General features: G+C 37.0%; 1 protein-coding gene across 1 annotated transcript in view; it reads left to right on the top strand.

Annotated features, from left to right (window-relative positions):
- Positions 1-16,319, top strand: part of XIRP2 (xin actin binding repeat containing 2) — a 46,170-nt gene extending 29,851 nt beyond the window's left edge. Inside the window, exons 4-9 of the mRNA XM_026036322.1 lie at positions 2,391-2,498; positions 2,802-2,874; positions 3,432-3,565; positions 4,291-9,405; positions 9,592-13,624; positions 16,192-16,319. Coding sequence (XP_025892107.1) covers positions 2,391-2,498; positions 2,802-2,874; positions 3,432-3,565; positions 4,291-9,405; positions 9,592-13,624; positions 16,192-16,286 — 9,558 coding nt within the window. The 3' untranslated portion in view covers positions 16,287-16,319. The remainder of the gene's footprint in view (positions 1-2,390; positions 2,499-2,801; positions 2,875-3,431; positions 3,566-4,290; positions 9,406-9,591; positions 13,625-16,191) is intronic.
- The last annotated feature ends 6,901 nt before the right edge of the window (positions 16,320-23,220 follow it).

Genomic DNA, 23,220 nt, shown 5'->3' with positions numbered 1-23,220 from the left:
TACTTCTGTAATATAATAACACCATATAAGTATACAGTATAAAGACTTATCCTCAGATTTACATCTTTATTTCTAAGTAGCAGTGCTTTAGTTTGTAACAAATTCATTATTAATCCTGGTTATAGTATATATTACTTATACAGTATTTATGCCAGTATTTAGAGACCCATCAGGACAGTGTGAAACCATGGGTAGTTCTACTCTCAACTTCTTGTGGATAAATGCTCAAGGCTTTTTTAGCAGCATTTTATAAATATAATTTCAATCAGCCTTTTTCACACACACAAAAGATGAGAACTTGCACTTCTCCCTTCCTCTTCCTCCCTGTATACCTACAGCAGGGCCATGTTATTTTATTGTCAAAATATGGCCCATAGTGTTTCAGCTGTGCTTTAGAGAGCTATGGTTGTTACATTAAACTATTATAACCTTTTGCAATATGGTAACTTTTCATAAGTAGTATGGAAGTTACAGCAATAAAAGAGCAGTGATGTTCAGATTAGATACGGCTTCTGACTACATTAAGCCTAATTATATTCTTTTAACACCTCATACCATTCAAAGGACACACAATAACAAAAATCAGTATATTGTCTTACAAATGAGCTCTTCCAGTAATGAGAGCTTGATGTACATATCCAAAATACAGAACATTCACATTAGAGTAGAAAAGTATATTAAATAAAAAAAACATAATATGGAAAAGCATATATGCAGAAAATGAAAAGCATATACTACATATACTCCTTAATCAGAGAACAAATTGCACCTGACTTTTTGTGAACTCCTCCTTTTCAGCTTAGTATCAGTATCATGTTCCCTCCTAAGTTCCCTCCCATGTGCTCTCACACACTGACAACTGTTGCACACACAGGATGTGCAAGTGTAAATCACACTTTACCCGGCACTCCTCAGGCCTCGCCTACACTTTGACAGTTCAAACCTGCCAATAGGATAAATTTGGAGTCTTGAAAATCATTCAGCAGGCCAGTAACTAGTAAATTTAGTCTACCTTTTGTTAGTATGACTTTAATCCTTAGTTTTAATTTTATAGTTGAACCAGACAGTTTTATTGCACTTGGAACAAAGCTCAAACCCTGCAAAGACAATACTGCTTTTCCATCACAGACCCCTTGTGGCCCACTATATGGCAGACATTACAGGTCAGCCACTAGATGTTCCACTATATGGATTCAACACAAATGTTAGCAGAGTCACAAACAATGTAGCACTCGTTAGTGAGAAGCTGCAGCAACAACCATAACTTCATCACTAGCTGGCTAAGGCAAAGAACTCATTTCTTGCCCCACGCCTTGCTGGAATCCAAGGAGGTGCCAAGTTTTGAGCCGCAGGAAACTTCAGGCTCTCTTGCTCTGGCTGCCTCAGCAGCCCCAGCAGCCCAGTGCCGCCTCCATTAACATTGACTGATCGCCAGGGAAGCTTCTGCTGGAGGGACGAGGAGCTCCTTTCATTTAAAAGCTCATGTTCAATAGAAACTAATAGGCAAACCTTTTCACAAAGGAAACATTTAATTTGACATGAGTGAAATGATTTGTTAGATGTCTCTGTGTGCATGTTAGTGCACAAGAGAGGAATAGAGGTAATTGATCTATTAATATCAATCCTCAGGATATATTTCTTCTAATCATTGAATATCAAAGAACTCCATGGAAACTAGTAATGGGATGAAACACAGGTTCAGTAACATGCTCCAAATCAGCAAACAAATCACTGGCAGAATCTGGAGTCAAACTAAGCAAAAAATCTCAAAAATTAGCTCACGCAAACAGCTAGAACAATGCTTTAAATTTTCAACTATATGCTCAGTATACGCTACTGTTGTTGGACTTCCAACACAATGGCAGCCCATGTATTTTATACAGTTTTCTGGTTAGCCTGTGAGTCAGTTTCCATAAACACAAATCAGCATCTATTTTTGCATCTGAATATGCATATCTCATATGCAAGAAGTCACTATCTGTAATATAGAGAAATTATATTAACCTCTATGAAGCTGTACGGACCTCATATTTGCTGATAGGAACGAGCTGATGTCACAGCATTTAAAGCCAGAACTACCTTCTTATTCTCTCCTTCACCTTTCCACCCTAATTACATATTGTACTTATCCATCGAGCTTTCAGTATCTGCTGATCAAAGTCTGACTGCACTGCAGTAACAGAAATGACTTTGCAGCTTCTCTGATATAAAAAAGCCTGTTGCAAATCTTACAGATACAAATATCAATAATTGCATTCTATTGAAGAGGGACTGATTTAGATTGAAGCATTTATATTGTAACTTATTTGTGATAGACCTTCACAGGTATAAAAAAAAAAATCCGATTTTCTATTAGCTGCAAATGTGCAATTATTTTTATTTATCTTCAGGAGATGTCAAGTAGTAGGCAACACACGGTATCAAGTAGCAGCAGGGAAACTGAAGACAATGAAATCACCTCCAAAGAAAGTCACATGGAAACCCTTCAAACCAAAGAGGTAACTGAGTCAATTAATTCTGACATTAGACAATTTTCCCAAGATACTGATACACTTTCCTTCTTCCTCCGTAACCACACAGTATAGCAAAATATTAATGTTCTGCTAATAGCCTCCCTTGTTTGATAGTATGTAATACTTTTTAATAGGGGTTTTTGAAATACTACATCAAAAGAAAATCTGAATTGGAATCCAATTTAATTATCACATTAAAACACACTTATAAAACTCTTTGTTTGGGTAGAAGTATGGAAAACTCTTACTGTACACTATCCTGTAGTAAAATGATGTTTTTTTAAGCAGGTTTCTCATCGTGAGCAAGTTACTCATGAGAGAACAGAGGTTTCTACACTCTTTCAGCACAATGATGAAACAGGTAAGTAGTAGCATGAGAATCTGATCACAAATGAACAACAGCAAATATCCTTACTCATGCAAATGCACCTGCCTTTGCATACAAGCATACCTAACTGAATTCATCAGTTAATTCTTGCTCAGCAAAACGTATCCATTAAATTCAATGGGATTTAAGAAAACTATTTATAAGAAGGTATACAGAGATGGGTCTTGTATATTTATGGCTGAAATGAATGGCTTTGCAGAATATGAGCATCGTGTTCAGACAGGGCTTCTTTAAATTAGTCCTGATATTAGCAGAATTCCTGCCTCACATTAATTTGCAGCCCTCAGTCAACCTTTTGTCCTGCCATTCACACAATTCCGGCACTGCCGAAAAGGAGGTGATAACATGTTATGTAAGTGATAACAGTTATTCTGTGGTTCCCTCTACAGTTTTCTATTCACGACCAAGTCAAGAGCTCTGCAAGGCTGAGTCTAATCTGCAGTGTGATAATTTTTCTAAGCCATCATTGAAGTCAATTTCATAAAATGCAGGATGGAGGGGAAAAAAAAGTATTATTCTTTCTATTGCAGTAGTCAATACAGCTAAGAATGAAGAGTTCCCAAAGATTTCAACACAGGTTTTAAAGCAGCAGTTTGAAAGGACGGCTCGGGAAAAGGCTGTTCATTCTGATAAGGAGACTGCAACACCTGCCAAGCAAGCAAAGGTCTGTGCTTTTACTAAGAATCATTCTTTATATAAACAAGAAGTTACGATACTGGTCTGCCATGTAATCTGAATTTCTATTTTGATTATTTAATTGTGAATAAAATGTAAGCTATGTAGGTGGTGGGAATATAGAGAGCTTAGAAATCCAGTGCCTAAAGGACTAGAAAACACATTAGGTCATTTGGGAAGTATTTATACTTTGGGACAAACACAATTAAAAGTAGAACTTATAAAACTTTTAGTTTTCCTGTTTTCCTCTGCTGAATGTAGTCTCCTCTCTCCCTATTTTACATCTGTAAATCTGTATCGTTTGTCACCATAATTCTCAGATGCACAGAAAGCATCTGTTATGTAAGAAATGAAAATGTGTGTTAATCACAGCATAATTTTTTTGCTTATAATGCAAAGTCTGCATTAGTTACAGCAAAATCCCCCAAACTGGTAAATTGTCATTTTTCATTTTGCACATGAAGTACACGCTTCTTGTCACACAGCTTCTAGGGTGCAACAGCACGTGTCTTAGTTCTAAGGGCTGCTTTTATGTGATTCTGAGCAACTGCTGCCAGACTGTTTCTTTCCAGGTCCTACAATCCTGTTGCTCAGATCCTTGCAGAGCTAGGCTTTTATGAAGAATAAAGGCAAGGCTTCTGATCATAGGAATTGCTTCATATATTATATATATTCTTAAAAAAAAAAAAAAAAAAACATTTTTGTTCCCTAAAGATTGCAAATGGGTACCAGGAAGCTACATGGCCATCAGGAGTTAGTTGTTCCTCTGCTACTACGACTTCAGCAAGCAGACTACATGGAACTTCTACAGCAAGGAAAAGGCAGCACGGAACTGCTGCCTCTGCGATGCCTTACACCAGGTCCCCTACGTACGGAAACACAGAAAATTTCCCCACTACTGCCACACCAGCTCCATTGGAAACGACAGAGATTTCCCAGTCCCCTGAACAATCCACCTCTCCAACAAAGTCCACTATCCCCAAAGATTTGTACTCAAAACAAAGAAATGTATACGAATTGAAACGTTTATATAAACATATTCACCCAGAATTAAGGAAAAGCTTAGAAAAAGATTATTTAAATGAGATTTCTGATATTTTATCTAGTGAATCTGAAGCAAGGAATATAACGTCAGGAGATGTACAGCAGGCTAGATATGTTTTTGAAAACACTATTATCCCTCAAAAGTTTACAAGCTCAGAAAAAGAATATTTAGAATGGGATGAAATCCTAAAAGGTGAGGTCCAGTCTATGAGATGGATCTTTGAGAACCAACCTCTAGATTCAATTAAAGATGACTCTCCAGACCCAGACAAAGTTAAAAGCATCGCAGAGCAAGAAATGATTGTAGGTGGAGATGTTAAATACACAACCTGGATGTTTGAGACTCAGCCTATCGATGCACTGGGTGCACATTCTTCAGAATCTGCAGAAACTACAGACAAGATCCCAGAATTAGCTAGAGGAGATGTCCGCACAGCCACATGGATGTTTGAAACCCAGCCACTGGACTCCATGAATAAAATTTATCATGATGAAGAACAGACACCAGATGAGACTTGTGTTAGAGAAATTCCTGGTGGTGATGTAAAAACTGTAAAATACATGTTTGAAACACAGAATCTGGATAAACTTGGGCAGTTATACTCAGAGGATGAAGTTAATTTGCTGCAGCTGAGGTCTGAGCTTAAAGAGATTAAAGGAAATGTGAAGAGAAGCATAAAGCATTTTGAAACTCGGCCATTATATGTTATCAGAGACAACCTAGGTCAAATACTGGAGATTAAAACTGTCCACCGAGAAGACATTGAAAAGGGAGATGTTAGAACAGCACGCTGGATGTTTGAAACACAGCCCTTAGACATGATTAATAAAGACTCAGTGGAAATTAAAGTTTTACGTGGAATCTCCATGGAGGAAAACGTCAAAGGTGGTGTGCACAAGGCAAAATGGCTTTTTGAAACACAGCCTTTGGATACTATCAAAGAGGATTCAGAGGAAACAATCATTCAGAAGGAAACTATTCTAGGCACTGATGTTTCTAGAAAGTGCTGGATTTTTGAAACTCAGCCCCTTGATGCTCTAAAAGAGAATGATGACACATCTCGTCCCCTTCCTGAAGAAATAATAGGAGGTGATGTATCTGGTACTAAACATTTATTTGAAACTTTACCAATGGATGCATTAAAGGACAGCCTAGATGTTGGTAGGCTTCAAAAGGTGGTTGCTACTGATGAAGAAAAAGGCAATGTAACGCATCAGAAATGGGTTTTTGAGACTAAACCTCTTGAACAGATCAGAGAAGAAAGGAAGGAATTTGTCAGAACTGTAAAGCTTGAAGAAATTGACAGAGGTGACGTGAACAGCTACAAAAAAATATTTGAATCAAGCAATTTAAAGAAATATGATGAATCACAAAAAATTTACGTGGAGGGTGTAGTACGAGGAGCTGTAGAGCTGAACAAAGCTCTTTTTGAAACAACTCCTCTATATGCAATTCAAGATAGTCACGGTAAATATCACGAAGTTAGAACAATCAGGCAAGAAGAAATTTTAAGAGGTGACGTAAGGAGCTGCAGGTGGCTATTTGAAACAAGGTCTCTTGACCAGTTTGATGAAAGTGACAAAAAAATCCAAATTATTAAGGGAATATCTTCACAAGAAGTAATTTCTGGTGATGTGAAAACAGCTAAATGGTTGTTTGAAACTCAGCCTCTTGATGCAATTAAGCATTTTGGTAATGTGGGAGAAGAAGAAGAAATTAAAGCAGAACAGAGGACAGACATTGTTAAAGGAGACGTAAAAACATGTAGATGGCTTTTTGAAACGCAGCCAATGGAATCACTGTATGACAAAGTTGAGGTGGTGACTGACAGTGAAGAAATACATAAAGGAGATGTCAAAGCCTGTACTCAGCTCTTTGAAACACAGTCACTGGATGCAATAAAAGATGGTACAGAAACAACAAAAAAATTACACACTGTGAATCGGGAGGATATTCAGGGAAGTGATGTCCGTACAGCATGTTGCCTTTTTGAAACAGAAAACCTAGAAAATATACAAGGAGAAGAAGGCAAGGAATTAAAAAGAGTAATGGAAATTGATATTCAGCCTGGGGATGTTTCAACTATGAAGCAAAAATTTGAAAGCCACTCATTAGACTCCATCAATTTCAGTTCAGAGGAAGCTCTGGAAAAAATTAAAGCTATTCAAAAGCAGGAAATACAGAAAGGAAATGTTTTACATTGCCGATGGCTTTTTGAAAACCACTCCATTGATGATATAAAAGCAAATCAGGAAGACAGTGCCTCAGTCAAAACTGTAGCAGATATAAAGGGGGGAAATGTGAGAAAAAGTTGTTTTATTTTTGAGACTTTCTCTTTGGACCAAATTAGAGATGAATCTGAAAACACCAGCACCAAGAAAACCATTAGTGAGGAGGAAATAACAAAGGGAAATGTTAAAAACTATAGAATGATGTTTGAAAATCAATCACTCTATGCAATTCAGGACAAAGAAGGGAATTATCACGAAGTAACAACAGTTAAAAAGGAGGAAGTGATTCATGGAGATGTATGTGGGACAAGGTGGTTGTTTGAAACAAAACCTTTAGATTCTATTAATGAATCAGATAATGTATACATTATTCGAGCTGTCACCCAGGAAGATATTCAGAAAGGAGATGTGAGCTCTGTCAGGTACAGATTTGAGACTCAACCATTGGATAAAATTTCAGAAGATGAAAAAATAACCGTGCCAACCATCTGCAGTGTTATAGGGGCTGATGTGAAGGCCAACAAACGATTATTTGAGTCTGAACTGCTAAATAAGGGCACATATGTAAGAACTGTGAGTGTCAGCGAAGTCCAACAAGGCAATGTCAAAACTGCCACCTGGCTATTTGAGACACACACTCTAGATGAGATTAGAGCAGAGGGGTCAGAATATAAAGATGTTCGAACAGTCACAAAAGAAGAAGTGCAAGAAGGTGACGTTCAGCATGCAGTGTGGGTTTTTGAAAACCAGCCACTGGATTCCATTAAAGAAACTGATGAAAGTGAAGTAAGAACAGCTAAGGAAGACATTCCACAGGTGGATGTAAAAACAACAACATGGCTCTTTGAAACAACACCCTTCCACGAATTTAATGAAAGTAAGGTTGAAAAGCAAGAAATTATAGGCAAAAGTATCAAAGAAACTCTAAAAGAACTTTACTCTCAAAAAGTTGTGGAGTCTCATGGAATTATCATTGAGTCAGATGAAATCGGAGATGTCAGAATGGCAAAATACAAACTAATGAATCAAAAGGCACCCGAAATACAAAAAGAAGAGATTATTAAAGGGGATCTAGGCAACATAATGATGAACTTGCTGTCCAGAAAAAGCACGACCAAAAAAGAGATTGTAGTAAATGATGATGAAAAAGGCAATGTTAATTTGACCAAAGCTCAGTTACTGAACAGATCAATAGATGATCATGTTGAAAAAGAAGAGATCGTGAGAGGTGATATACAGCAGGCTATTAAAAAGCTATTTAGTAAGGATAGCTCCATAAAACAAGGAATCTTAATTCAGGAAAATGAGAGGGGGGATGTTAACATGACAATATATTCTCTCCTTCACAAAAAGGATGGACATAAAATCCAACGCGATGAAGTGATAGGTGGTGATGTGAAACGTACCATTCACCGCCTCCTGTCTTCTATAGCAAATAATGAAATATCAGAACGGGCTAAAATAGAAGAAAATGAGAGAGGCAATGTTCAGTTTTTCACAACCTGCATAGAAGCTGGAGCGTTGGACTATCTGAAACTGTTCCAAACAGGGTCAGATGAAACATCAACAAATGAGAAACAAGAGGAAGATGAGGAAATAATTGCCGGTGATGTAGAAGGCACAAAGCTGTTGCTGAAGAAACACAGGTTCCCCATTCAACGTACAGTTGCTGAAGCTGACATCATCCCTGGAGATGTGTGTAATGCAGTTAAAAGTTTCACAGCAGAGCCACAGGATATATCTAGTCATATACAGAAAGAAGAAATTATAAAAGGTGATTTGAAGGCAGCTTTACATTCCCTCAGCCAGGCCATAAGTCAAACAACAGTTAGAGAAAAGGAAGAAATTATAAAAGCTGATATCCTGGCAATATTGAAGTCACTTGAAGAAGCTGCTTTTCAACTGAAAGAAGCGGAAAAGCCCGAGGTCATACCTGGAGATATTAAAAGGGCTATTGAGTCCCTTGAAAAGGCAATAAACGCAAAAATCGAAGTTCTGAAAACAGATGTTGTTCGAGGGGACCTTGATTCAACATTAAGGTCTTTAAAAGAAGCTCAGCTATCTTTCAAGAGCGCAGAGAGAGGAGACATACTCAGCAGAGATACTCAGATTGCTGAGCACAACGAGCTAGAAATCTGTGCAGAGAAGAAAATGGTACAATCTGCAGAAGGGCGCAGAGATACAAAAAGAACTGCCAAACCAGCTTTAAAACCACCTCAGCAATTAGCACATGGTAACATAACTCAAAATGAAGCGAAGTCTGTTAAATCTCATCATGAACGTTACCAGGAAGTGCAGGCTAAAAATGAGACTTTTCTGAAAGAAGCTGCAAAGGTTACTGAAAAGACACATTTAGCGCAAAATCAGAGTACTGCGTCTCTTGATATTCATCATATTAAACAGATGAATTTACCTAGTTCGCAACAAATGGGCACTGAGAAAATGGAAGAGTCAAGAGAGAAACTTCAGCACAATGGAGAAGAGGACACAAAATCTCTTACTGAACAACACATGAAAAATCAGTCTACCTTCTGTGAAAAAGTTAGAAGAAATGTAAGAGCAGAGAAATCAGAAACATACAAAGCTCTGAAGAAAGATAGGATGTCCAACAGCATGCAGGCCATAGGAAAAACAGAGAAGAAACAGAATTTTTACAATGAACACAAAAATAATGAACTTTCTGAAAGAAACAAAATGGCACCTAGTACAATTTCTGAAGTGTGTGACCACTTTCAAAAGCATGTGGCAAAGAGAGAAACAGAGCAATCTCAGCATCATAGAGAGACTTTTGACAGAAAAGAAACAAACTCTGACCAGGTGCAAGATGTAGCAACTGTGACAGCAGGACAGAGTGCCCAAGACAAAGTCACACAGGAAACACACAGTAATTTTAAAGAAACTGAGAGCAGGAAAATGATTGGTAATTATCAGGAAAATAAGAAATCAGTAGGCCAGTTTACTGGAAAGATTAAAATGGAAGCTACTAAATCAAATGCTCGATTTCCAGCAAAAACTCCTCTGAATCAAGCCAAAAATGTAATGCAGAAAGAGACAACAGAAATGGATTCCCTATTCCCACCTCCACCATCCCTTCCCCCATCACCACCACCTTCAGTTACATCTTCTGAAGGAGAATTTCCTCTACCTCCTCCACCACCTCCTCCTCCTCCGATGTCTGATAAACAGATGTTTCTTCCGCCACCATCACCTAGAGAAAGGATCAAAGCTGAGTTTGATCATTTTCCTCCTCCACCACCACCAACAATAGATGACAAATCTGAAAGTGAGTTCCTATCTGGTCTCCCTCTACCACCACCTCCCCACCATCTTCTGATTCTTCCTACAACGCAACCAAGGCAAAAGAAAAATCATGTTCCTAAATACCCAGAGGAGTCACTGCCTCATCCAGAGCAAACTCACGCCAGAACTCAAGTGACAGGTAAATCTACTGCCGTAGCCTCATCACAAAACCTCACCAAAAGAGAGCCCGCAAGGGGCATGGAAGGTCTCAAGTCCAAAATGCCTCCTAAATTTGAACCAACAGTGCTTCAGACGCGCACAGAGACGGATATCACCAAAATATTAGCAGAAAGTAGCAAGTCTGAAACTCTGATGAACATGGTTAGTCACGAACAGAAACAAGTGAGCAGTCACACAAGAGCAGAGGAGGGAAGACTACTGTCCTCTGCAACAGAAATGGCTAATTATTCACCCAAGGCTCAGGAAGAGATTCTATCAGTCCAGAAAAAGGAGATTTTTCCAGTAATGAAATCTCCTTCTGTTCCTTCAGAGAATGAAACACAAATAAAACCCAAGCCTCATATTCGAAAATTTGTAACTCCTTTAATGATAGCTGAAGAAAAATACAGACAACAAAAGGAAGAGACAGAGAAAACAGAAGTCAAAAATTATTGCTTTGACTCAGCTAGAACAAACAATAATATTCAGGGAAGTCCAGATGAAACGTTATTACAGAAATCAAACAAGCAAGATCAAGGTCCTGCACAAGGAGCAGCAGCCCCAGGGATGCCAGAGAAAAGTACAACTTCTGATTCTGATATTCATGTCAATTTACAAGCAAGAGGCTTCAGAGGCGATTTTTATCTATCTGCATCATCGGCCACCAAGCAGCTTCAGAAAGTTTTAGAAGGCTCAGAGGAAGATCACAGTAGTAAAAAAGCACTACCTGGTGCAAAAGATAACATATGTCAGACAGAAAAAGCACATCCAGATCAGACATTACTTAAGCATGAGCAGCTGAAGAATGTGGAGCAATTGACCAAGTCTCAAAATATAATCAGTCCACCAACATTCAAAGTTAAAACTATTAAGCTTCCCATTGGAGAGCAGAGCTTGCAAGAGACTCATGAAGATTATGAAATGCAGCAAAACCAGCAGGGAATTGATGTTCAAAATATTTTCATGCAATGCAATCAGAAGAAGCAGAGTGAAGACATAAGCCTTACCATCAAGAAAAAAGAAAAAACTGCAAAGCAGTATCACCAAGAGCACATTAATGGGAATGTATTAGCTGAAAAAACACATTCAAAATTTACACAAAGCAGGCATGAATCTCAGAAACAGGAATTCAACCAAATGAAACAAAAATTAGTTAATGAAAAGGAAACAAGAAAAGGTGAATCCAGACATGAGAAAATCTTGCTGAAGAAAGAGATAAATGAGGCCCATGTAGCAATTAATCCAGAGAAAGACATGGCAACAATTCAGAAAAAACAGGAGCAGCCTAAGATTAAACCAGCAATGAAAGCAGTCAAGGGAAAAATAAGTGACAGGCTGCATGACTCACAGACCCAAATTACCCAACAAAAGAACGTGTGCGTTTCTGAGAGTAGAGTCCAAAAAACAAGCGAGTCCCAGGAATATAACAGGCTGCATGAAAATGCCTGTGTCAAACACAAAGGCATACAAGTAAAAGAAAGACTCCTAAAGAAAAAAGAACCCAAACAAGAAAATACACATAAAAATTCTTCATGTTCTTCCTCACCACTGTATCCTGAGGAAAAATGTGCAGTAGACATAGTAGATATTTTGAGAAAAAAAGAGGAACTGCAGGAAGTTTTGGGTAGGGTGAAACAGTTTGAAGATGAGCCAAATAGAATTGATCTAAAAACATTTAAGACATTTTTAAATATTATCCCTGTTTGGCTAATAGATCAAGAAAGAAAGAAAAATGTAGCTCATACTATAACAGAAAATAATTTTGAAAAAGTGAAAGAAGAACTATCTGATATTAAACATCAAGCAAGCCAAATGCTTGCCTCATATGAAGATTCAATCCAAACTGCTGTCTCTTCAAGAACAGTCAAATCCAGAAATAATAGCACTACTTATCTAGGTCCTTCCCAGAAAATATCAGGCATTACTATTGGCTCCAATAAAAAAGACCTGCCTAAAACCACAGGCTCTATTAAAGCAGAAGCAGTGCATCAGGAAGCTCAACAGCAGTGCAATGGACTTGGCCAGACAGAATCCAGGCCTTCTCCAGCACTAAGAATGAGATCCCCATCTCCTACTTACATAACAATTGAATCTAGAAGGACAGACTCTCCTCTAAGGGGGACACCCTCTTCCCCTACTCAAAGAGAAGGGACTTCGTTTCCTCTCCCACATCCCAGATCTGCAACATCAAAAGCTGAAATCCAACATCCACAGTCTTCTCCCTCTCCTTCAAGAAGCCAAGCTGAGCAACTGGCTAAGCTGAAAGACACCACAGCAAAACTATCACAAGGCGCAACACAGCATCGAGCTGTAAATCCACTTCCGATTATAGAAAAAAGATCAGAAATCGTTAAATCTCCTGCAACACTTCGCCGACAAATTAAGATTGAAATGCACGCTAGGAAACCTTTATCCTCTGTAAAGTCACCTGTATATGAATCTCAAGTAACTGCTGGTACAGTAAAAAATACACAAGAAACACAAGAAAAAAGACTACATGCAGAGAAAAACCAATACTTGTGCCAAGAGCAATTAAACATTCCAGAACACTTACAGTCTCAGAGTGAAAGTTCAGATTCCATCTCAGTGACACAAAAATTTGAGAGTCCTGGGATTCATCGGCCAGGGCTTATTCATAGGTTTGAAGCATCAGAGACAGTAACATACACACAACATGAACCAACTACAGTAGTTGAGAGGTTAAGTAACGAAGGTGCATATGAAAAGGGTAATTTTTTAGGAAAATTTGAGGACAAAGTCAAGTCAATGGAAAGAGATTTCAGAAGTGGTGAAGCAGATAGCAAAATAAAGGACAGAACCCACATATTTAACCGAGATGAGTTCTGTATGGACAGTCAAAGGCAGAAAGCTAGTTTCCAAAACTCTTCTTGCTGGCAGCTAAGAGAAACAAAGCAAGATATATCTTATAAAACAGGGCAATGTAAAGATAAAGAACAATCATTTCAACCTGCAGTATGTTTGGAAACTAAGTCCCATAACAAGTGTTCTTCTGATAGGGATACATTAAGAAACACAGTAGTTGAATCAAGAACTGCTACTTCAGCCTCACAAAATGCTAACAGTACGCAGTCAGGATTCAGCTTCAAGCATGCCCCCCCAACATATGAAGATGTTATCTCTGGACATATTCTGGATATTTCTACTACTCAATCACCAGAAGAGCTACTGAAAAATTTTCAGAAGACGTGGCAAGAGAGTGAACAAGTTTTTCAAAGTCTAGGTTACACTGTCTCAGATACTTCTGAAACAGAAATGAGAAGCAGCTTCCATGAGGAAGCAGAGTATTTCAGTGGTAAATAAGCATGCAAAGTGTGAAAAACTAAAACAATTTTAGACATTATCATTCATCATTAGCATGCTGTGAAGTGAGGAAAAATATGTTAAATCAAAGGATGAAATAACAAACAAAACTAACAAACTTTTCTTAACTTTTGCTCTCTGTCTCTCCTCTTGTCTCAGCAATCTTTTCCCATCTTCCCTTTCCAAGGGCATCTCCTTTGAGTGATGTGCTGAATGTGTGCCTAACAAATACTGACAACAAATGTTGAGTTTTGAGGCCTTTTTTTGCTAAGGTAAATACTGCAATTGAACTGGTACGACAAAAGATTGCATAAAATCATTACTATCATATTTAAGAAATACTAACATGTTAGAAAGTGTGCACAGTATACATCTGATTTGTAATGCTTGCAATAATGCATTTTACTCTTGAGATGGTACTGCCTGTATAACATAGCTATAATGTTTATTTTTATACAGACTTGTTTTTATCTCATGAAAGCACAAGATGTGAATGATAACAGAATGAATTATATTTAGATTGACTTAGTATTTTAGTAAAATTACTGACATGGTTTACAAAGCACCATGCATTTAAAAAAAAAAAAAAAAAAAAAAACTTCAATACTTCCTGTTGCATGATTTTATCTATTGATACAACCCTAGTCTGAATTAAGGCAGCAAGCATATTATCTGATGCTTGAGTACAGGTCTCACATCATTAAGGAGCTGAGCCACAGTAACTGATTTCCCTCAAAAAAACACCCTGAAGCTGTCTACTTTTTCATATTGAAGCATATGATAACAGAAGGTACAATCTTTCCTCATAGTACATGCATTACATGAAAAAAACATTAAAATAGTATTTAGATTACTAGAACCTATGAAAATTAGAAAGTACTATACTTGCTGTTACTTGATAAGCTTTATTACCGTCCTTTTGCACATCTAGTTCATGTTAAAATCTTTTAAGTCAGTAGGAATACCCAGTTTCCAGGAGAATCAAGCCTCTGCAGCCACTTTCAACCTTTCTACCTGGGAATATTGCCCACCAGCCTCATCCCAAATTATTTTTCCAGACTGTTCACATGATTAGTTTTCATGATGATGGGCATTTGGATCAGCTATTCAGCCCTGGAAGCTCCTTTGGGACAAAAAAGACTCCCTCTTTCTACTGACAGCCACCTTTCAAGGCAGAATGCTCATAACCCCCTCGCCAGCTGCAGTGCGACAGTATTCCAGGAGATACCTGCCTTGTTTTTTGCCTTCCCAATTACCTTCTGTCTTTCTATACTGTCACAAAGCTTGATTCTTTTCTCCCTCTTTACACTCAGAATACTTAAGAATACTAATTTAAGTTGATCCTTATGATTGACTGACACAACCAATCTAAAAAAGGACAAAAGCTGCATTTAGACTACCAGGAGACATGCAGAAATGTTGGTTAAAATATAAAATCCACTCAATCCCAGTTTGTCTTTCAACTTTGAAACTAAAGTTAAATTTCAAAAATTCTATTTAATGACCAAGAATTTCTTTTTTTTTCATGGTAGTTATTCTTTTTAGAAGTTCTAGACTATTCTGAAAATCCTTCATTTCTGTTAATATTTTTCACAACTCGTTACAGATATGTTGTAACTACAGCTCTAATTAAAATCGACACAATTTTTCTGTCTTATGAATTACTATAAAATCAATACCAGCAGTCAAATGAAAACAGATACAATGTAGTAATGGGCCAAATTTTTTACAAATGTCAAGAGGCATTTCTCTGCTGGTGTCATTGAAGATATATCTATTTCAACAGTAATTTGGTCCATTCTTTGTATCTGCCTGCTAGTACAGTTTTCATAGCAATTCATAAATCAAGCCCACATGATTGTCCATTATCTCCTTCTTTCTTCAGCCTCTCACTGGTATAAAATAAACCTTCTATGTGGGCTTTGCAGTTTAGAGAAGATTAGCTTCCTTTATATGTAATTACGCTTCATAAAAGAAAGGGTTTTTTATAGTTAGCTAATATCATGACTGTAGCTAACTCAGTCTTAAAAATTAATGAAACAATCAGGTCTTAAAATTAAGATCAAAAAACTCAAAAATCACAAATAATCATATCCATAGTATATCTAGATGATAAGAATGTGCAGTCTGCACACTGCCACACAAGTGGAGCTCCTTCAATGTGCTTTTGGCATGATTAAACAGAATTTCTCCATCACAATTTCAAGTATCTTTCCCCTCTACCTCAAAATCATACTGTAGATTTATGTCATATATATACTAGATCAGTTGCAGTCATATTAATAAACATTTTATTATCTAAATTCACAAAATAAATATTTATTAAGATTAAATAGGAAATACTGTGCATGAGAGAATGAAGTGGATTTTTTCATCTTCAAAGAATTACTGTTAGTTAAAGAAATGGAACCCTAAAATTAATAGCCATCAGGAGACAAGTAAACAGAAGACAACTACAACTCTGAGTGTAGTAAAACATATTTAACATGGACTAATAAAATTAAAACATAGTTTTGGGCTACAGATTTTTAATATCTATCATATAATGTTTGATTCTAGAAACTGCAGCTTCAGGAACAGGAAATATGCACACTTTGTCAACAGAGAGTCTATCCAATGGAATGCCTAATCGCGGACAAGCAGCATTTCCATAAATCATGTTTCCGATGTCACCACTGTGGCAGCAAATTAAGGTAAGAACTAACTGCATGTTCAATCATAAAAAATCTGCATCCGAATATAAATGGTTTATGTTCTCCCTTAAAAAGCATGACTTCTCCTTAAAGGAACTGCATACTTTTGAAACTGTATTGCAATTTGTAAATTGCAGTTTGTAAATACTTATTTTTTATTCCTGTTTAGACTTGTGTGGTATCTTGAATTCACTCTTTTTATTCCTTATTTCTTTATAAATACTGTTGCATGGGATATTTGAAATACAAAGTGTCAAATTCACAACAGATTTAAGCGTAATAGATTCTCTTTTCTATTTGACAGCTTAGGAAATTATGCATCTCTCCATGGAAAAATATACTGTAAACCTCATTTTAAGCAACTTTTCAAGTCTAAAGGAAATTATGATGAAGGTTTTGGACACAAGCAACATAAAGAATTATGGAATTCTAAATATCAAGGTAGCTCAGCTGGCAATATTCACACTGAAGAAATAAGTTCCATTAATGGTACACTTGTTGAACCTAAAATAATTACAGAAATTGATCAAGACTTTCACTCAGGTACTGAATGTAACCACCCTGAGATTTTGGACGATCATTTGAAAAAATCCACAGAAAGGGGTAAATTAAAAATTATGTGGCCTCCCTCAACAGATGATACAACACCTAAGAAAATATTTTCTATTGAAGAAATAGCTAAAGTGAATAAGCCGAAGTGGCCCCCAGAAGGTTTTGCTCAAGATGATTTTAGCTTACATGCAAATAAACCTCTGGGCAATAGAAAGGAACTCCAGAAAGAAAACATTCATAGTGATCTGAAAGAGCAAAAGAAAAATGACATTGTGGATGCACAACAAAATCAATGCTCATCTTTTAGCTCTGTATCTGCAAAAGGAGCTACAAGTGTGTGTGAAGGAAAGACAAATGAAATAGTCAATAAAGGAAAAGATGAGGAAACTGAGAATGTGCAAGATAAGCCAAAGAAAACAGGAGGATCACAGGCTAGGGAGGAAAGTGTTAAGGATAGTAATGAATGTGTGCACATCGCTGAGAAGGGGCAAGAGAAAAAAAATAATGAAACTTATGATGTAGAAGTTGTACAGGTTACTAACATTGATGATGAAACAGTACAAAAGAATGAACAGTTCGGCTCGAATAACACTAACAATAACAACAACACCATTTTTTCACACGTGAACATTTGTAGCCAGGAAACCTCTCTCTCAGCTACGTCTAACCCAGTGACAAAATTAAGCCACAAAATTTTCACAGCATTTCAGCATGCATTTGAAAAGCTGGAAGATCAGTCTGGAAATGAAGCAATACTTGAGATACCTGAATCCCAAGAGAGCTATTCTAGTGACTGTGTAACTGTTTCATTGGTTGAACAGAACTGCAAAGATAAGGATGCTGTTACCTGTAATAGTCTTGTTCAATTCAATAAAGATGCCATTTGTCAGAAGTCCTGTGCTCATACCACATTAATTTTAAGGGAGGCCACTAATACAACATTCCCTAATGATGCAGAGTTGGTATGCACTGGGGAAGAATCAGAGCATGACCAAAACGTAAATATTACTTTATCTGACACCATGAAAACATCTTATTTTCTTCATAAAGACAGCCTAGCTTCAAACGATGGTCTGTTAGATGCTGTAGACATAACTAAAAATTCTTCCAGCCCATATTCAAAAGAACATGGGAATTATGATCTGGAACTGAATGATATTAATGACTGCCAAGAAGATGAAATAATCAAAGTGTCAGAGAATGGCATAAGCACAAGTTCAGATTTACTGAGCTCAAGACATTCAGCTGTTCCATCATCCCAAAGAGGGAAAGTTAAGTCTGAACAGCTCACTATAGAAGAACAAATTAAAAGGAATAGATTCTATGATGAAAATGAATAAAGTTGATAAATGATAAGCTACATTTGTCACAAGTGGTAAAATGTTATTTATGTCTGCACTAATGGTTTAGCGTTTATTCAGTCCAGTTATTTTATAGTACTCCTTAAAGAGCTTAATATCCACAGATTGTATATGAAGATGTGAATTATATACCATCAATTACTCATTCAGACTTTACTTAGTTTACATTTACAGGAAGGAAGAGGCAAAAATGAGCAGTATTTTTTCAGTGTTATGAAAACAGCTTGTCTTTCTGTTGTCAACAACTTGTATTTCTATACTGCAAGAAACAATAAGAATGTCTGCCGAAACACAATAATTCAATTTTATCCTTTATCATTTGTAACAAGAGGTGAAGCACCTGGTGTGCACAAAATGATGAAAAATATTTCCACATCTATTTTTTTCATTTATTATTATTATTGTAACTCAATGAGCTGTTGCTCCATGACATTTTATGTACATTTGTGTTGTTAGCTTATATTAGAGGATTTTTTTTTGCAATATCATCCAGTAGGTAGCTTGAAATGCACTAGTTATTGAATAGTATCCAGAACTGGTTGGCAAGTAGTTCTGTTTTGCTGTATTCCTAGAATTAGCATGGCATTCTATTGCATGACAGGAGAGGGTGGCAGGGGAAAGTGTGTACATTTTAAAGCAAACAGCATTGAGCATTGAAAATGTCCTAATCAACTAGAACAATACCCAAGACTTGGGCAAACTGGACAACTAAGATCAGTGATTCTTTAATAACTAATTCAAAATCATTTAAAGTGAAGCAGCACCCCAGTTTAGTATTTAAACCTGTAAAAACTTTTACAGATTTAGCACTGTATTATTTGCTCCCTTAACATTATTGTAGCTTGCATGAAACAGCAACTGTTGATAATGCATAATAAAACAGCACTTCACAATACATATTTTGTTGAGTTTTTCTTTTGAAACTAATATACAAATATGGTTTTCTTTAAACAGCTTCTGAAATTCTTCATGCTAGTTATTTTAATCTAAGCTTACCAAAGGGAGAAAAAAAAGAAAAAGAAAAATGGAAGTTTTAAAAAATATTTCTAAAGTACCTGTCAGAGACAACTCTTTGTAATAAGTTACACTTAAGATAAACTGACATTAAAAACATTTAAGAAATTTCTGTGCAGATATCCAGAACAAAATACCTGCTGCAGTATAGCACATTGCCCAAAGGAAAGGAGTTGTGGGTGGGTGAGTGGGATATTGGTTTATGACTGTTCATCTATAAGAAATATCTATATAGCCAGCAAAAGACTCAGATAAAGGATTTAATGAAACAGCATAAGGAAATATTTATTCAGCAGGAATAATGCATACAGTCAACATATAGGAATAACATACCACATGGAGCTCACCTACCCAGCTATTCTGTCATTGGGATTCTGCTTAACATGGGACAGAGCAGTGCAGATTCATTTGCATTCCACTATCTTTCAGTGGCTGGACATTTCCTTCTCTCTAGTAGTGAGGATGAACACTAAGGAAAAGCATATATGATACTACATGATTATTTCTTTGAAACACAAGCCAAGTTCCCCATCATACTGTACAGGAATTCTCACATAAATCCTAAGGGTGATACTCTGCAAATCTGTTTTAGAAAGCTATTGGTCACGGCTAATCAAGAATTGAAAAAGAGTGTATTTTATCTCCCTCCAAAACAAACAAAAAAAAAAAAAAAAAAACCAATGTTTTTCATAAATTCAGACATCTTAAAGGGGGAGTCATCAGAGACAAGATGAGGCTGTAACTCCAAGATGTGGGTGTGTTTTGCTCTCTTTTCCACAGAAGGCAAAAGAGAAGGGAGATGATATATGTCTGGGTCATATTAATGTATCTATACAACACCACTACACAAGTCACACTCCAGGTTGTAAATGCCCACAGCAGCTGAAAGTGAGACTGGAATAAAAGCTGTAGCTAGAAGGAAGTAATATTACAGATTTTCTTTAAATCACATACTGAATGAATGCTAGCTCCTTAGCTGGCAAAAAAAAAAAAAAAAAAAACCCACACAACCTGTCTGAACTGCAGAGTCTCATGCAGTTCAGAGAGAGCACAGAGATTTCCAGCAGGTAAGGAACAGGTCTTGATGGCTTTAAAAAGAATAGCATTTTTAATTATTGCATGGTTTTTTGAGAAGATGTCATTTTCAATTTTCTCTAAGTTTAGGCTTTACTTCAGGCTTTCTAAGTTTAAGCATCTAAGCTAAAGTAACAAGCCATTGGTTTGTAAGAGCCCCTTACTCTTAAAAGAGTCTCACTCTGTGAGCAGGAAAGGTTTAATGCTTCTTAAGAGGGATCAGAGTACTGAAACCCCCACTCTTTCAGGAAGGTAACTTCCTCTGTGCAGTACTAGGCTTCATGCCTTTCCTCTTGGGGACAATATTCAGTAGCACCTATGAAGGGAACTTTACAGGCATGGATGATAGAAGTGGTCCATCACCAAGGCCAGCTGCATCCAAGAACTGTATCAAATGCTACAGCAGCAAATGCTGCCTTTTTTTTTTCTGGTAATTGCAACATGAAAGCAAAGCTGCACCGACAAGCAGCAGTAAAACTGCAGCCTTATTTAGCAGAGATTTGCAATCTCACAGGTCTATTTTCACTAGGTATTATCAGCTAGTGAAGATATTTTACTGCTTTTAGAACACAGCAGGGTTCACATTCCCATATACTGAAAAGCAGCAATTAGAGGGATTAAAGAGCCTGATTTAATGTCTTGTTAAGGAGCTTCTGCATTGTTGGATCAGTCCTGGACTTTATGGGACTTCCAAATTTGCAGTCCCCTTGCAGCTTCATTAACATAATTGGCACAAAGACTTGAACAGAGCTACTTAAATTGCTTTTATAGATGTAGTCCATCAGCTGATCCCTTTGGAGACTTAGTAGAGTCAGAGCCATCCTCAAAGCTACAGAAAGACCTAAATAACCTCTCACTATTCTGCTGAAGTGGACTGCTGGGCAGACAGCTGCTGAAGCGGACTGCTTGGTTAATGCACAAGGTTTATCTTCCTGGTCTGTTTTCTGCCAAACCTGTATTTCCTTCATACATATTAATAGGTACATTACTTCAGTTACCTCCAAAGACATCGGTCTCAGCATGGACATTGAAGACATTCACTAAGGACCTGCCTTATTCTAAGACAAAGCAGTATTTTTTGCAGCATCTCCCCCATAAATAATTCTAGTTCAGTGCTTATTTACAAAGTGCTAGAAAATGATCAGACTTACTTATGTAAGATTTGGGTCACTTGAGAACCACTGTGGGTTCATTCACAACAAACAAGAAGACAAAGCAAAAAAGGAGAGCTTGAAACCTTTGTCTCTTTTCACAATTTAGTATATCTATTAAGAGGTACATAAGTTAACTCCAGTAACTTTATTGACTTCCACAAACCACATGTATTTGGATTTCATTTAATGATTTTGACATGAAAAGTATTTTAAAATGTTTTCAAGTGAGGATATGTATTGAAATGGGATTAGAACATCATCAAAGTGACCTTGATTTCAGACTTCCCGAAACATTAAACGCTAACTTAATAATGATATGTCCAAATCGTCAATATAGACCTTAAAACAACTGAAGCAGCTGTATGCTTAATATGATATTAAAACAAAAACAAAATAAAAACAGAAGAGAAAGCTATAAAATCAGTCCATATAGCAGGATACAAAGACCTATCTGCAGTTTAATCTTATGGGGTTTCATACAGCTTTCTATAAAGCATGATTAGAGGTGAAGTAGCATTTATACACTGTCATATGCCAAGTACTAGGAAACTTTTTCCTTTACTGTCCCTGTAATCCACTCTTCTGCCTTGCTGGGATGCTACACAGTACTCTTGTATTGAGGGCGACAAATTGAGTCCTGGGGGCTTTGGTTGGAAAAATTATTTTCCCAGAGTGGACGCTGGCCTTTATGTGCCTAGAGAGAAGGTAATGAAATGTAGATTCAACAGGCTCCGACAGTATCTGTGCTGTCAGCATGCCCCAAAGCAGCAACAGCATGGATGCACCTTCTTCAAAAGTATCGTGACAACCAAGAATGCCTTCGGATGTTCTTGGAGGCATAGTGATACGAATACCTGATAAATCGTATATGACAAACTATATTTGGAAATATTAATATTATAAAATAATATACTGCAAAATGCAATGGTACCAAAAACTTTTATATATCTGCACTGTAGACAGCAAGACTGCAAAATGAGGAAAATTTGAATAAGACTAATTTATTTCACTTGTAAAAGTCTGTGAAAAATCCTGCTCTACAAAATTCTACTAAATGGTTGCAAATAAATTCAGTAAGAATGAATCTTGAAAGATTAAGTCTTCAGACAATTCTGTTCCATTATGACAATTCTACACTACTGTAGCACTCCAAAAAAATAAACCATTTTCTTTAATCAGCTATGAATTTCATTAACACATCCAAAAGACAAAAGTGACACAGCAATACGCTTCTGTGCTCTTGCTGTGCATTTGATGAACTAGATCATTGTGGTCAAAGATTGTGGAGGGTGGGTGAAAGAAGCCATGAGGATAATCTCCACTTGCCATCACTGTTTCCATGTCTCCATCCCTCACTGTTTCCAGAAACGAGGAGAATCCAACATCGCCTTTATACTCTGTAAGGCTCTACCCCACGTTTATCCAAGTGAAAGACATTCCATGCTGTCTCCCAAATACTTACGATAAATTATGTTCTAATCAAAACAAACATCATATGGCTGCCCTAATAAAAAATATTTAACTTTTGGAGTCACCACTGCCAAGACTAATCTCAGATAGGTTCTGTTTTTTATTGTAGGGAACATCTGTTGTGGTTACTGCAGGTCTGCCTGCACACAACAACTGTCTTGCTAGGATGTTCACTAGCAACCAACTTTTACTGTGTCTTGACAGGAGACATTCAGCAACATAGAACCTGGCATGCATCTGCTTGCAGCTGAAGTTTAGGTACTCACGTTA

This window comes from Nothoprocta perdicaria, unplaced genomic scaffold, assembly GCF_003342845.1.
Source record: "Nothoprocta perdicaria isolate Ctin4 unplaced genomic scaffold, notPer1 scaffold_0, whole genome shotgun sequence".
NCBI classification, from domain to species: domain Eukaryota; kingdom Metazoa; phylum Chordata; class Aves; order Tinamiformes; family Tinamidae; genus Nothoprocta; species Nothoprocta perdicaria.
This window is presented reverse-complemented; position numbering and strand designations above follow the sequence as displayed.